The sequence below is a fragment of the Thunnus maccoyii genome, chromosome 5 (assembly GCF_910596095.1).
Source record: "Thunnus maccoyii chromosome 5, fThuMac1.1, whole genome shotgun sequence".
Taxonomy (NCBI): domain Eukaryota; kingdom Metazoa; phylum Chordata; class Actinopteri; order Scombriformes; family Scombridae; genus Thunnus; species Thunnus maccoyii.
In genome coordinates, this window is record NC_056537.1 from 588457 (window position 1) to 604504 (window position 16048).

General features: G+C 41.7%; 2 protein-coding genes across 4 annotated transcripts in view; both read left to right on the plus strand.

Moving 5' to 3' along the window:
* Positions 1–6417, plus strand: part of phf21ab (PHD finger protein 21Ab) — a 35554-nt gene extending 29137 nt beyond the window's left edge. Inside the window, exon 20 of the mRNA XM_042410732.1 lies at positions 61–6417. Coding sequence (XP_042266666.1) covers positions 61–366 — 306 coding nt within the window. The 3' untranslated portion in view covers positions 367–6417. The remainder of the gene's footprint in view (positions 1–60) is intronic.
* A 4383-nt stretch (positions 6418–10800) lies between these two features.
* LOC121896755 lies at positions 10801–15589 on the plus strand. 3 transcript variants are annotated; one of them, XM_042410728.1, is made up of 5 exons: positions 10801–11110; positions 13215–13391; positions 13665–13807; positions 14138–14435; positions 14996–15589. In XM_042410728.1, exons 1-5 carry the CDS (start codon positions 10867–10869, stop codon positions 15331–15333), a joined length of 1200 nt encoding a protein of 399 aa, XP_042266662.1. In that variant the 5' UTR covers positions 10801–10866; the 3' UTR covers positions 15334–15589. The 3 variants fall into 3 exon arrangements, with proteins under 3 accessions (XP_042266662.1, XP_042266663.1, XP_042266664.1); XM_042410729.1 differs by lacking the exon at positions 10801–11110 and adding an exon at positions 11953–12055; XM_042410730.1 differs by lacking the exon at positions 10801–11110 and adding an exon at positions 11958–12055 and having other exon boundaries at positions 13198–13391.
* Positions 15590–16048: the final 459 nt, after the last annotated feature.

The window sequence follows — 16048 nt, forward strand, 5'->3', positions numbered from 1 at the left end:
TCGGAGCAGGGGGGGGGAGGTAACACAGGGACTGGCCTCCAGGTGGAGGTCGTGGCTCAGCCTGAGACTGAGGCAGCTCCGGTGGTGGACATTCCCACTCCCGCAGTGGTTGCAACTGTAGCCACCACCAACGGTACGGCCGAGCCAACCTGCCCTGACCGCAGCCTCGCAGGGGGCTGCGCCACCAACGCCAACACCAACTCTGAGAACAAGATGGCTGCCGTCAACCCTCCAGAGACAGGGGTGGAGAAGAAACAGGAGGAGATCACTGACAGTGACGGCAGCAACACCAACAACAGCAAAACCTCAGAACCCTCCCAGCATTCTTTGCCAGCTCTCGTCAGCAGTTTGGACAATAAAAAGTAATGCTATGTCTCTTGAGTTGCGGGAATTCAAACATATATATAAAAAAAAGACTTTTGCTTGCACCGTATGGTGCCCTGAAGTTGCCAATCTGTATAAATGTTGTTTGTTTGCATTGTATTGTCAGACTGTGTCAATGGTAGATATACAGCCCAAGTCACATGACTCTGGGAAGACGTAGGCTGTTCGGCCCACAGAGCTGGGGAACAGGAAGGCTTACGCACCAGTGTCATCATGCCAATTAGTGATAGACGTCAGTGGTGGGAATGCTCAAAGGGAGATTTAATTCATCATCACACCAGTGTGTGCCTGTTCTAGTGGCCCCGTGTTCTCTTGTGGGGGGGTGGGGGGGTGTTCACATGGGTACGGAGATAACCGAGAACATGGAACCAGACATCTGTCAGGGGTTACTGGTCTAAAAAGCAGTGTTGTGATAGAGTGTGCGTGCTGAAAAGAGAACCTGTTCATCCCCTCGTCCCAACGAACTTAATGTGAACAACCTTTAACTTCTGCAACCCCACGACCCCGATCTCCTCCAAACCTTTCCTAACGCTCCCCCATCAACTAACAACCCCTACACTCCCAATCTTAAACCAGCCTCCCTAACTTCCCTGTCAACCAACAACTTAACTGTCTACAGTCAACAAAAAACAACCTTTCCTGTTGACCCAGAACATCAACCTCCTCCTAATGACTAAACCCAAACTTACCTTCCCCGGTCCTCCAACATTTCAATGTGACCTCCTTCTTAAATCCAAAAGAGTTCAGCATGCTTCAAACAAACCGTCTCTCCTCGAAGACGCACCAAACGCCAGAGAAAGAAACTGAAACCATAGCTAGTTTCTCACCTGCACACACCTGGCAAATCACTGCACAAAGTGATTGTTGGATTGATATTTTGTTAGACACAGTTCCTCCAGTTCCATCTTTGGAAAGGTGTGATGGGAGAGTTTGTTACGCCCGTGTTCAACAATCGGACAACCACTTTGCATTTTAACCACCGTCCCTAACTTCCCCATTAACAACTTTTACAGTCCTGTCAACCAGCAACAGCAGTAACCTTCCCATAGTAACCTGAGCTTACCTTTGTCATATGAGGAGACGCTCACACCTTCACACTTCTGGCCAATTGCTGTATGAATGTTGGATAGTTGGTTAGTTTCAGAAAAATGTTACACAAACTGTCGGACCTGCCCGCTTGCAGTTGTGACGTCAGAAAAGTTTCACAGTATGTTCCAGACACTGTTTGACGATGTTTGGAGAATCTTAATTCCTTTAAACTAACTTTCCCATCGATCAATGATCTAAATTGTCTTCATTCAACAACAAAACATAACTTCTCCTGTCAACCAATAGCAGTAGCCTTCCCCTGGTGACTACGTGCACCTGCGGTCCAACTTACCTTCGCTGTTGAACCCCAGCAGCCTAAATGAACAACTCTAACCCAGTGAACTATGATTCCCCTCTGTCCCAGTTGATCAATAATCGCAACATTCCTCAAGCAACCAACAATCCCAGTTTACCTCCCCTGGCCCTTCAAATTAACTAGTTTGCACAAACATGACACCTTCTCACACCTGGCCAATCACTGTGTGATTGTTGATTTTGGAAAGAAAATGTACAGCTGCAGCCCCCCTTCAGTTGTGACGTCAGAAAGGTTTCAGGAGAGGATGTTTCAGACACTGTTTGGTGATCCGATGGGCGGTTTGTTTGAAGCATTCTGACACCTTTAAACTAACTTCCCCATCAACTGATGACTAAAAACACACAGCCTCCCTATGGACCAATAATAGGAACCTTCTCATAAGGACTAAAACCTGAACTCCTGGATGGGGAGGGGGGGGGGGGTTTCAGACACTGCAACGATTCAACGAGTACTTTGTTTGAAGTGATGTCTTTAACTTTCCCGTCAACCAATGACTGAAATCATCCTCATGCGACAACAAAATACAATGTCCCCTTTTGACCAATAGCAGTACGCTTCCCTAAAACGCAAACTTACCATCCCCAGTACAACCCAACTTACCCTCCCAGTCGAACCCTTTACAACAAATTCACTGACGACCCCCTTTTCCCAGTCGCCCAACGACTGTATTGCCCCCCACCACCCAACAGTCCCAGTTACCCTCCCCTCCCCCGTGTCTTCCCCACTTGTTTCCCTGAGCTCAGGCAGAAAAGACGCTGAGCGTCGTGTTCAGCAGGTACGAAGGACGAGGTGGAACAGGCGCGGTAGCCTAACAGATGTTTTCAGTGGTGTCGGTCAAGTGTAGTGATTGAGTTTTCATTCGTGAGTCAAGTGTGTCAACTGTGAGCACTAAATGTGAAATTGCAATATTGCAATGTCAACACACAAAAACTATATCTGGGCTGTGTTTCTTTTTTATAGGAAAAGATATTCAGGTCTTCCTAGTCTTCAGAATAAGTGCTTTCTGTTCCTGAACCTGCTGGACTGACATTATCAACACAAAAAGGAATCCTCTTTTTGAAGTGGTGATCTTTGCATTATGTACATTTCTGTTGAATCCTGAACTGCCAAAATGATGTTGTATCCAAATTCAGCAGGGACAAGTCCACTTACTGTATTGAAAGATCAAATCATTGGCGTTGTAAGATATAGATGCTACCATTTCAGAAATTGGAAGTCCCCAGATAGAGACAGGAGAGCTTATTAAACAATAACATGGAAGGAACTTTTTCTGTCCTTGAAATGGAAGGATTTGTTGTGTAAACCTGCTCCTTCACAAGGATCTCAAAGGAAGATACCACAAATCCTGAGATTAAAGCACAAGCTTGCTGCATTACAAAGAAGTGCTGAAGAGCTTTTTGTATGTTAATATGGAATTAAAACAGAGTATGCATCTCTTTGTTGTGATGTGACTTATCCCCACATTGCCAATATTTTTCTAGGAGGAAATAGAAACCTCTGTCTGACATTAAGGCTCAAGTCTAGTTCATATTTTGGGGAGTTGTGTCCTTCATCCCCTCACAGTGAGACTAGCGCATCTCTTTTCTCTCTGGAGCATGTCTGGGCTGAAATGTGATGCTGTTATTCGTCGGCTTGGTGGCTGTCAGTTCAGGTCCGTCTGTGTCTGGTGAACTGATCATGACTCCTGGCTTCTTGTTGGGTACGGGGCATTAACAAACTCTGGTCTGTTCATTAACAGTGCCTCTGGTTGTGCTGGAATTTTATTTTTGTTTGTTTCTTTTTGCTATATTGGAGCATTTTTGCTTAAATTTTAGTCGTCCAAAAACATATTCACCCCTGAGTAGATCCAAAGGTGTTCAAGGTTCATCTCTTCAGACCTTTTATTGTAGATCTCAAAATGCTTTTATTATCTTTTATCTGTTTCATTGATGAGGAAATTCTAGATATTCCTGGGCCAAGGTTAAACCCTCAACTAAGAAGATAATTGTTATTTTTATTGTTATAGTTCTGCGTCTGTCTATGATGATGTACATACTTGCGGGGGTGAATAAGTTGCTGTGCGACTATAAAATAAGCTGTTACAGGTGTCTTTTTTCATATCATGTGGACTCTTGTAACTGAATCAGCATATCTGACATCTAACACCTGATATTCTGTCATCAGCTGTACAAACTGCCTTCATTCAGAAGATCCCAGAAAAAGGAAGCAGAGGAAAATCTCTGTAACGTTTCCACATGTTTGGCCACAGTGTTGTCTGATAAATGTGATTTGTGTCTAATGAAGCCATTTGAACATGGAAGGAAAAGACTGACAGAGATTTAATGCTTAAAAGAAAATGGCAACTAATATGTCCCAACTCCTTTTGAATTCCTTTTTGTTGTGTGTTTTGTTCTTTGTCGGCTTACTCGGGTGGATGTTGACTTCTTCTTCTTCTTCTGTTAGACTGTGTTCATCATGGATAGAGCAGAGTAGTCATCCGGTCTCTTCACTCGACAAGTTTCTTTGAAAGAGCCCGAACTTGTGTTCCAGACAAACTGGACCTTTCCCTCTGTACAGTAGGTACCTCGAGTGCCTTTCTTCAAACAGCAGATAATATTTGTCTCTTGACTTGCACTGTGACTTGTAGAACCTTACAAACCCTCCAGATAATCCTCCCGCCGACCCGCCCTCCTCTGGTCTGTCCCGTCCCACCAAACTCCCTGACACTCCGGCGAACCTGAACGGAGCACCGACCCAGTCCTTCACCTCAGGCTGCCAGTAGTCAATGCAAGCTGAAACTACAGTTCATGTTATGCCGTTTAAATCGACCAGATAGTGTTTTGTTGGTGTTTTAATAGGAGTTGCCTTAAATGTGTTTTATTTTCCTTTTTACGTGATTAACTTCAGTTTTTTTCTTAACATTTGAAGAAGAAAAAAAATCCCTGCAGACGCTGGCGAACGTCGGAGGAAGTCATTGGTTGTTGTGGTCCATAAAATGCTCCAAAGAGAGATTGTTGATGGTGAGATCTCGCTCGGTGAGACAGCCAGTTGTTTTGTGATGCACTTTTGGTTTGACCAGTGTTATTATCAGAGTTTAAAAAAATGGATCCGTCGGCAACACGAATCGCAGTCATGAGTCTCGCTCCAGATTCGAGTTTCTCGAGGTATTTTACGGACATTTGGTCCGCCGTCGGGGACGCCGCCGGTCGGACTCTGGAGCTCTTTTTTCTTTTCCTTTCAAATCCTTCATCATTCCCTCTGTGCTGTGTGGTTCTTCTTCTGTTTGGGAGGAGGGATGAGTTTGCTAAATCAGGTCATGTGAGCCGGAGCCTGTGTGCATTTGGAATGAACAAACTAACCTGCACCCTGACGGGCAGACTTAGACCCAATTAGCAACATCTGTCCACTCAGTCCAGTGGAAAGCATGCCTTCTTATGCAAATTTTTATACAAGATTTGTCGAACCTTTTTAATATGCATTTGCTTTAGTTTTTTAAGTTTTTATGTGAAATTCAAGTCACCTTTTTTCCTTTGAACGTTCTGGCATCGGGATGCCGAAAGTGTGCAGTTTAGGTGTTAGAACAGAGCGGTATCCTCGTTACAACGCCAACATTTCTTCCTGACATGTTTTCATGGACGGAGCTGGGAAGCTTTCGGCTCCGCAGTTTAGATTTTTAATTTGACCTCGGCTAATGCACCATGCTGAATGTTGGTTTGGGGGGGAGCTCGATCAAGTCTTAATGTCTAAATTTTGTCATGTCCTCTTTAAGAGAAAAGGTTTCTATATAGTCAAAAGCTCTAAAAGTGAATTTATCCAAAGAACTTTGCAAACGTGCATTTCTGTTTGGAAGCCTTTTATGTAGTTGATGCATATCATCATTCGGATTAATTTTTCAGCGTCAGCATCGTGTGCATTCACCAAGCGGGAAGAGGACCATTAGTCGGCAGCTGAGAGCTGTTCAGTTTGTATCCGAGGAAGTAAAAAGTCTTATATGCATAAAAAAAAAACAAACGTTGATCCCTGTGGCGGATTTTTCTGGAAGCATCTGTACAGTAGTTCACTCTCTTCAGTTTCAAAACGATCAAGTCATGATTGTGGCCTTCTAGTATTGTCGAAACATGACATCAGTCCGTTGTTAACGCTCACCATCCATCCTGTCCGGACCCAACTGCTCACCTGAAGCTTCTTACCTCATCCACAGCTAATTCCATCGGGGGTGTGTTGAGTGCAAAAAAAAAAAAAACATAAATAAATAAATAAAAGAAGTCTTTTTTTATCTTCCATTTGGTGAGATGCATTGTAGCGATATGAATAAAGAAAAAGTTCACCTGGTGTGCTGAATAATGTGTAAATTGGTAATTACACAATCTGAATATTTGTATAATTGTTTGTATTTTTTCATAATGATTTTGGAAAGGAATGTGTTTATTTTTTTGACTTCTGTTCCAGATGTGTCTTCTGTTGGCCTGACATTGTGACTGGTCTGGTGGGATTCTTACCTCTGTATTGAGCCTCTTCTGTGATGAATTCTTTGTATGCAGTGTTTAGGAAATACTGTAGGGAACATGGGGGAGGAGTTGATATTAGGAGCATTTGATCAATTTGTATTTATTTATTTTATCATTTTGTTAATAAATTGTGAAAAGCAACACGTCTCATCTTTTCACTTTGCTTTCATTCGATTTGTTGCTGAAACAGTTTTATAGGTTAGAAATTCATCAGCCTGAATCATTATTTATTATATAATCTACAATTTAGAGATGCAGCTAAAGAATAACTTTATATTTTATTCTTTAAGACCTACTGAAATAACACAGTAATTCATAAACACAGACATCAGCAATAAAACATAAATTACAATGAAAATTATCCAAAAATGGTTCAGAGTTTATAGTAATAATACATTTTGATTCTATATGTATAAAATGCATCTCAAAGTACTTTATGTTAAAACAATCAGGATCAATTTAACTTAAAGAAGATACATAATAAAATAATTGGCAGGTAAAAAGAAACATCTTAACTTTATATCTTAATGTTTAGTTTAAAAGTGTTTACAGATGTTTACAGAGTCCTGCAAATACAGCTGGAATCAAAACCTCATTAACATAATTAACACATTTAATATAAAATGTAGTCATGAAGTAAAACACCAAAACACCACTGTCTGTCTGTTGTCTGTCTGTCATCTTTCTGTCTGTCTGTCTGTCTGTCTGTCTGTTTTCTATCTGTCTGTCTGTTGTCTGTCTGTTGTCTGTCTGTCTGTTTTCTATCTGTCTGTCTGTTGTCTGTCTGTTGTCTGTCTGTCTGTTTTCTATCTGTCTGTCTGTTGTCTGTTGTCTGTCTGTCTATCTGTCTGTTGTCTGTCTGTTTTCTGTCTGTCTATCTGTCTGTCTGTTGTCTGTCTGTTGTCTGTCTGTTGTCTGTCTGTCTATCTGTCTGTTGTCTGTCTGTTTTCTGTCTGTTGTCTGTCTGTTGTCTGTCTGTTGTCTGTTGTCTGTCTGTTGTCTGTCTGTCTATCTGTCTGTTGTCTGTTTTCTGTCTGTTGTCTGTCTGTCTGTTGTCTGTCTGTCTATCTGTCTGTTGTCTGTCTGTTGTCTGTCTATCTGTCTGTCTGTTGTCTGTCTGTTTTCTGTCTGTTGTCTGTCTGTTGTCTGTCTGTCTATCTGTCTGTTGTCTGTCTGTTGTCTGTTGTCTGTCTGTTGTCTATCTATCTGTCTGTCTGTTGTCTGTCTGTTGTCTGTCTGTTGTCTGTCTATCTGTCTGTTGTCTGTCTGTTGTCTGTCTGTTTTCTGTCTGTTGTCTGTCTGTTGTCTGTCTGTCCATCTGTCTGTTGTCTGTCTGTTGTCTGTCTGTTGTCTGTCTGTCTATCTGTCTGTTGTCTGTCTGTTTTCTGTCTGTTGTCTGTCTGTTGTCTGTCTGTCTATCTGTCTGTCTGTTGTCTGTCTGTTGTCTGTCTGTTGTCTGTCTGTCTATCTGTCTGTTGTCTGTCTGTTGTCTGTCTGTTGTCTGTCTATCTGTCTGTCTGTTGTCTGTCTGTTGTCTGTCTGTTGTCTGTCTGTCTATCTGTCTGTTGTCTGTCTGTTTTCTGTCTGTTGTCTGTCTGTTGTCTGTCTGTTGTCTGTCTGTCTATCTGTCTGTTGTCTGTCTGTTGTCTGTCTGTCTATCTGTCTGTTGTCTGTCTGTTTTCTGTCTGTTGTCTGTCTGTTGTCTGTCTGTTGTCTGTCTGTCTGTCTGTCTGTTGTCTGTCTGTCTATCTGTCTGTTGTCTGTCTGTTGTCTGTCTGTTGTCTGTCTATCTGTCTGTCTGTTGTCTGTCTGTCTGTTGTCTGTCTGTCTGTCTGTCTGTCTGTCCGTTGTCTGTCTCTCTGTCTGTTGTTTGTCTGTTGTTTGTCTGTTTGTTGTCTGTCTGTTGTTTGTCTGTTGTTTGTTGTTTATATGTTGTTTGTCTGTTGTTTGTCTGTTGTCTGTCTGTTGTTTGTTGTCTGTTGTTTGTCTGTTGTTTATTGTCTGTTGTTTGTTGTTTTTCTGTTGTTTGTCTGTTGTTTGTCTGTTGTTTGTTGTCTGTTGTTTGTCTGTTGTTTGTCAGTTGTTTGTTGTCTGTTGTTTGTCTGTTGTTTATTGTCTGTTGTTTGTTGTTTTTCTGTTGTTTGTTCTTTGTCTGTTTGTTGTTTGTCTGTTGTTTGTTGTATGTCTGTTGTTTGTCTGTTGTTTATTGTCTGTTGTTTGTTGTTTTTCTGTTGTTTGTCTGTTGTTTGTTGTATGTCTGTTGTTTGTCTGTTGTTTGTTGTATGTTGTTTGTTGTTTTTCTGTTGTTTGTCTGTTGTCTGTTGTTTGTCTGTTGTTTGTCAGTTGTTTGTTGTTTGTAATTAGATCATGAAGAACAACGTCCTGCATGAGTCGGTCTGATCTTTATGTCTCGTTGTTGTTGAGAGAACCTGCATCTCCATCTAGTTTAACAGTTAATGTGAGTTTTATATAAAGCTCACATGTTAATATTCATAAATAAAGCTGTGTTTAATCAAACTGACTCTAATTAAGAGAAGCCTGCAGGTCAGGCAGCGGTTTTAAAGGACAAACAGCAGTCAGGAGTCCACATGAACACTGAAAGAGGTTTTCTGTTTGTCATTCAGTATTTTAAGACACCTGAAAACTGTGAAAGTACCGACAACAAAACCCTGAGACCGCCTGTTATTTCCCGCCAGTCTGTGTTAAACCCACAGACTCACTTCACAAAGACACTTTATCAGACATCAGTCAGAGTGAGTGAAGCAGTTCTGATAATAAATGATGTATTTATAACCAGAACTCTTATAATAAATGACGTATTTATAACCAGAACTCTTATAATAAATGATGTATTTATAACCAGAACTCTTATAATAAATGACGTATTTATAACCAGAACTCTTATAATAAATGACGTATTTATAACCAGAACTCTTATAATAATTGATGTATTTATAACCAGAACTCTTATAATAAATGATGTATTTATAACCAGAACTCTTATAATAAATGACGTATTTATAACCAGAACTCTTATAATAAATGATGTATTTATAACCAGAACTCTTATAATAATTGATGTATTTATAACCAGAACTCTTATAATAAATGATGTATTTATAACCAGAACTCTTACAATAAATGACGTATTTATAACCAGAACTCTTATAATAATTGATGTATTTATTACTAGAACTCTTATAATAAATGACGTATTTATAACCAGAACTCTTATAATAAATGATGTATTTATAACCAGAACTCTTATAATAATTGATGTATTTATAACCAGAACTCTTATAATAAATGATGTATTTATAACCAGAACTCTTATAATAAATGACGTATTTATAACCAGAACTCTTATAATAATTGATGTATTTATTACTAGAACTCTTATAATAATTGATGTATTTATAACCAGAACTCTTATAATAAATGATGTATTTATAACCAGAACTCTTACAATAAATGACGTATTTATAACCAGAACTCTTATAATAAATGATGTATTTATTACTAGAACTCTTATAATCAATATATCGATGGACTGATGAGGTTTTCTTCATTAGACGGTCACTTCCTGTTGGCAGCGGGTCGTTTCATCAGACTGGAGACTCATCAGATAGAATGAAGTTATGAAGGGTTATATATCAAACAGTGAACAGATATTACTCAACAGCAGAGTGGCGCAGCGGAAGCGTGCTGGGCCCATAACCCAGAGGTCGATGGATCGAAACCATCCTCTGCTAAACTTTATTTTCCCGCAGCAAGATCACGGTTCATAATACGAACCAAGTTTTTATTAAAAAAAGCTGCAGATCCATGTCTCATGTTCAGGAGTTACACTTGTAGTAATTTAATAATACTTTGACTGCGCTGTAGTGTTTCTGTGTTTCCTCTCTGCTACGTTCATTTGACAGCTATGAAACTAACGGTACACTAATGCAACAGAAAGCCTTTTAAACTACCAAACATTATGTAAAACTGTTATTTTATATATTTTATAGCGCATTATAAACATTATACTATATAACATTAATATATTAATGTGCCTCATTTATTTTGGCTTTGTTACTAAAAGTCTGTGAAGTTTATTAACGATGCAGTTTGGATGATTTTGCTTTATTGCATAAACATGTTCTGTTTGAGGAAACAACATCATTAATCTTATAATTATGTTTCATTTTCATCAGTGTAAATTTGCCAACAAAAACTTCTCAGTTCTCAGTAAAGAATGTGAGCAGCATTTAAATGTCTTCATTTAACTTGATTCTGTTGTTGTATTTGTTTTAAATATGTTCATTCATAAATTCATTAGGAAGAGGGAATAAATAAATAAATAAATAAAGGTTAATATACAGGACTTTTACTTGTAGCAGAGTATTTTACATAGTTGTAGTAGTACAGATCAGAGTACTTGTACTTCCGGGAATCGAACCCTCCGCCTCAAACCCAAACAACAAGAAAGGTTTGGAAACGTCACGTAGCGTGACGTCACGCCGCAGTGTTGTCTGGGACATCAGCCATACTTGTTGTCGGTGTTTGTTGTTGTGTGCTTGTGTTTGGTTCGGTTCCGGTTGATCGGTGATGGGGGGAAGAACCTGCTGCGTTAAAAACTGCCGCCGCAGGTCTCACGACCACCGCGGGAGGAAGATCCCGAACGGACTGACCTTCCACTGCTTCCCCGCCTGGAGGAGGAATGAAGGCGGACAGATATCAGCGCTCACCCGGCGGCGGAGGAAGGCCTGGGTGTCCGCCGTGGGCCGGAACAACATCACCTTCAACCACATCCCCAAATCCATGAGAGTGTGTTCAAGACACTTTATCTCAGGTAGAAGAAGAACCCAGACTACTGCAGACTACTGCAGTACAAGTACATGAGTATTATAGCTTCATGTAGTTAAAGTATTGCAGTACAAGTACATAAGTATTATGAGCTTGATGTAGTTAAAGTATTGCAGTAAAAGTAGTGGTTTGGTCCCTCTGACTGATATATTATTATATATGACATCATTAGATTATTAATAGTGAAGCATCAGTGTTAGAGCAGCATGTTACTGTTGTAGCTGCTGGAGGTGGAGCTAGTTTACACTACTTTATATACAGTTAGCTAGTTTAGTCCAGTGGTTCCCAACCTAGGGGTCGGGCCCCTCCAAAGGGTCAGCAGATAAATCTGAGGGGTCGTGAGATGATTAATGGGAAAGGAAAGAAGAAAAACAAACAATTATCAATTAAATCAGAAAATAATCGATGGATTAATTAATAATGAAAACAATTGTTATTTGTTTCTCTTAATCACTTTGGTCATTGATTTTAAGCAAAACATAAATTAATAAATAAAATAATAAGGACAAAGATTGGGCTGATTGGTTGGACAAATAAACTAAAAACAAACAAACGACATCAGAGCAGCGTCCTCTGCCAGCAGCAGATCTTCATGTTGGTCTACATGTTCCCGCTGAGGTCTGACCACCAGGTGCTCTTTCCTTTGTTCCCCTGAGACAAAGGAATGGCGCCAAAACGCTGCTTACAGACAATGGGAGTCCATTGCAAACTCCATTTCCAGTGATGCTTTGCGATTTTCACACCTCAGCAGGGAACAGTCAACATACAGTCTCTCATTGGCGGAGCGTCCTGATGACGCAGCCATGACATCACCGCCCCTTTAAAAACTGAACCCGCCTTTCCCGTATCACTGAGCCGGAGGAACCTCTGTCCCTCTCGGAGTCAGCCGGACTGAAGGCGGGACACGCCCGTGTTTCCCCTCACCGACCAAGTAAGAGGCCTGAGTCTGGGCAGAGGCAGTGTTAGCTGTGTGTTCTCTCAGCATCAGGCTGTTGTTTAGCATTTAGCTTTTTAGCTTTATTGCTATTGTTTGTTGTGTGAGTTGACGGACCGCCGAGTCCATTTTCCTGCTTTACTGAGGAGTATTTGAAGTTTGCTGCCTGTTAGTTGTGTTCATAACGCCAGACTGTTTTGAGTTTGTCCGGCTCGTTACTACTGCTGTGTTTGTGCCACTGTGAGTGAGGAAGTAAGACAAGACAAGACAAGACAACGTGCGTCACAGACTGCCGCCCGCCCGCACGCGCACTCTCTGTGGACAAAGGAACCGCTTCTCTTCCTCTCACGATCGCTTTCCCTCCTCCCTCTCTCGCGACTAACACGCACACACACACGCACGCACCGACACATCTGATGGTCAGATAACGTAAACACAGGGCTGCTCTATCTTCCCTTATCCGCCATCACACACGTGTGTAACGCGGATCTGGTGAGCGCGACACGCCGACCACCTGGCGGCGCCATCTTGCTTTTGTCTAACCAAGACAAGAGAAGTTGTTTTGTTATTATTGTGTGTAACATGTTGTATAAAGTGGCTGATTGAAGGAGTCAGAGCTCGAATTCAATCTGCTTTGTTCACCTGTGAATATTAATATCTCTCAGATATTAATATTCACAGGTGAACTCTTTATGAGACTACCCTGATCTACCCTGATCCTGGTTTCCAGGTGGTGCCCCGTATTTAATACGTATTAATAATTCTGTTAATTGTTATAGTTAATTATCATTAATTGATAATTATTGCAAGTCATCAGCTGTGTTCCTCACAGATCCAACAGTTGGTGCCCGAATTATTGATTGATATGAATAATCTTTTGACAATTATCTATGATAATTATGAATTATTGCTAATAACCAAATACTCTCCTGCCCGTCCCAACATTCAGTTTACTGTCATAGAGAACTAAAGACAAAACAATTGATTATCAAAATAGCCGACCGTCGATCGACTAATCGATCAATGGACAAACGGTTGCAGCTCAACTTTATTGTAGTTGATTCTGATCCTTGAACGTTTCTCTACATGAGCAGCAGCTGTGAGGACGTTAAGATTCATGTTTTATTAAAGTCTCGGAGGTGAAACTTTGTTTCAGGTAAACCAGCGTACGAGATGCTGGAGGCGGATCCAGACTGGCTGCCGTCGCTGCACCTGGGTCACGGCGAGGGCGGCGGAGGCAGGAGAGCGGAGCGCCTCCCCCTCGCTCTGCAGGCGACGAAGGAACACGAGAAGAAACGTTTAGATGCTGAGAACGACGCTCCGACACTCGCAGGTCAGCAGAAAACTCACAGACGAGTCTTCAGATGAATCTCTGGTTGGTCGACTCGCTGTGATGTCATTAGCATGATGTCACATTTAAACACGACCACAGTGACCAATCAGCACGTTTCATTATCAATTAATCTGCAGATTATTTTCTGGATGAATCGTTGAGTCTGTGAACTGTCGCTGCAGCTCTAGTTTAGACTTTATTCTCTGCTGACACATGTGATGCTTTTCACTGATCTTATTGAATCTGATCAACGTGATGGATGAATGTTTGCAGCTGTGCGGAGGCCCGTCGTCCCGCCGTGGACCGACGTCAAATCTCTGCTGCAGTCGGTTCTGCCGAAAAAACCCGACGTGAGCGTCGAGCCGAGAGACGAGACGCCACTTCCTGCTGCTGTGAAGACGGACGTCAGCTTCAGAGTGAGACTTCTCTTCAGTTTTAGTTCATGTTCTACGTTTGTTTCTTCTTCTTCTGTCACACAGAATTTAATCAGATCAATTATAAAAACAGATTTACTGACTTGAATCTGAGTTTATTGAATTTGAGCAACATAAAATGTTCTGAACATGAAATAAACTTTGATTCAGGAAGGTTTTCAGCAGGTAGAAAAGCACTTCCTGTTTCACCTTCTAACATCACTGATACATTTAATGTCTCAGTCTGTCGATCTTCTGATCAAATGAAGTAAAACACCATGCATGATAAAATAATAAAGATGAACCACAGACTGATGAACTGACTCGTTTCAGGACTTCTTCAGAGAGGCTCTGGAAGCGTCTCTGGACGCCTGCAGCAGGTCCAGGACCGGTTCCAGCAGACCTCCTTATGAAGTGGAGCTGAGCATCCAGCTTCCTCCTGTGAAGGATGAGAAGACCTGTGAAGAGTCTTCATCCTGTCTGAACTGTGTCAGACTGCAGACGAGGGTGCAGCAGCTGGAGGAGAGACTGTCTGCTCTCTCAGGACCACCGGAGGACACCGACGGTCCAGCTGTCCTCAGTGAGCCCCCGACCCAGCAGAACCAGGTCCTGCACAGTCCTGAGCAAACACGTAGGTTCATTCAAAGACTTTTAGAAAACGGAGTTGAAGATGCATTAAAATGATGAGTTTAGTCATGAATGTCTGAAACAGGTTTAGCTCCTGACTCTTTAAGTCCCGCCTCCTGATGAGCCCACTCTGTTCTGATTGGTCAGCTTCAGGAAGCTTCCTCCGGCTCCGGAGGCTACGTAAACAAACTATAGTAGCAGGATTTCACTTCTTCTCCTTCTTTAGGGTTAGGGTTACACTCAGCTGGTGTTCATTTACTCACTGATTAGTAATAATTAATCACTGATTAGTGAGTCATTAGTTATTGTTGAGAATGATTTATATAAACTGCCATAAGTAATGAGAAAAATATGAGATTAATGTACATAAATTAATCATCACTAATAGTTTTTATTGATATCTTTCATACATGTGTGAAACAGATATTAAATTTAATTCTGTGGTATTAAAATGTCTTTAAAAGTCTTAAATTGAACTTGGTGAAGCTGCAGAAACATGAGATTTACTGCAGACTGATCCTTTAAAACTATTTCTGGACGACGTTGCTGTGTTTGTGTTTGCAGGGCTGCAGCCCATCTCGCCTCCTCCGCTGCTTCAGGGAGGTCGTCAGGACGCCGACTCGGTCGCCGGCTGTCGGGATGACTCGGCGAAGCAGACTCCTCGGTCCGGCCAGTGTGTTACTCGCTTCCAGAAGGCCTGGCTGAAGACGTTCTGGTTCCTGCGATATTCTCCCACCCAGAACCTGATGTGGTGTCACGTGTGCCGCCTCCACGCCGACAAAGCCCACCACAACCTGTCTCTGATCAAAGGCTCCCGCATGTTCAAGGTCTACAACATCAAGAAGCACAGCTGCAGCAACTACCACAGAGACAGCGTGGAGCGCCACATGCTGCAGCGCTGACCGGTGCTGCATCGGTCTCAGCTGTTTAAAACTTCTTCTTCACTGTTTTCAGATGTTTTTGTGACCAATTTTTGAAATTTTATGTTCCGGTGTAGTTTTGTGAAAGTTTAGGAATAAAACACACCAGAGACTGAATAAACTGAAACAAAGACTCTGTAATGACGTACAGACCCTCCTGCTCTCTACCTGCAGAGAACACTCTCCTGGATCATGTGATCATGTGATCATGTGACCATCATAAATGTTTATATTCTGACACCAGTTTGAATTATTTCTACTTTGCGTTCGTTGTGTGTAGGGGGAGTCCTGCCGGGCTCCGTGCTGCAGGTGGCGGGTAAAAGAAGTGTTTACCTGTTGGAGGTGTGCTGGTCATCTGCAGCTCTTCATCAAACATCATCATCATCATCATCACTGCGGCTGTTCCTGCTTGTACTCTTTCCTCCCTGCAGTGTTTCTAACTGATCCAAATATCTCCAGATCTTGTTGCGTCTACTTGTTTTTTATCGTAGAATAGCTCCGCTAACGAAGCTCCGCTAACGAAGCTCCGCTAACAAAGCTTTGCTAACGAAGTTCCGCTAACTCGGTTATAAACACATTTCACTTCTTCCCATTAAAAGCCTCCCAGTGTTCTGTCAGCGGGAAGCTCGTTAACGCTTTATTTTACAGCCCCCTTAATTTCCAGGGCTGAAGTCAACCAAAGACAATCTTGGTCGGC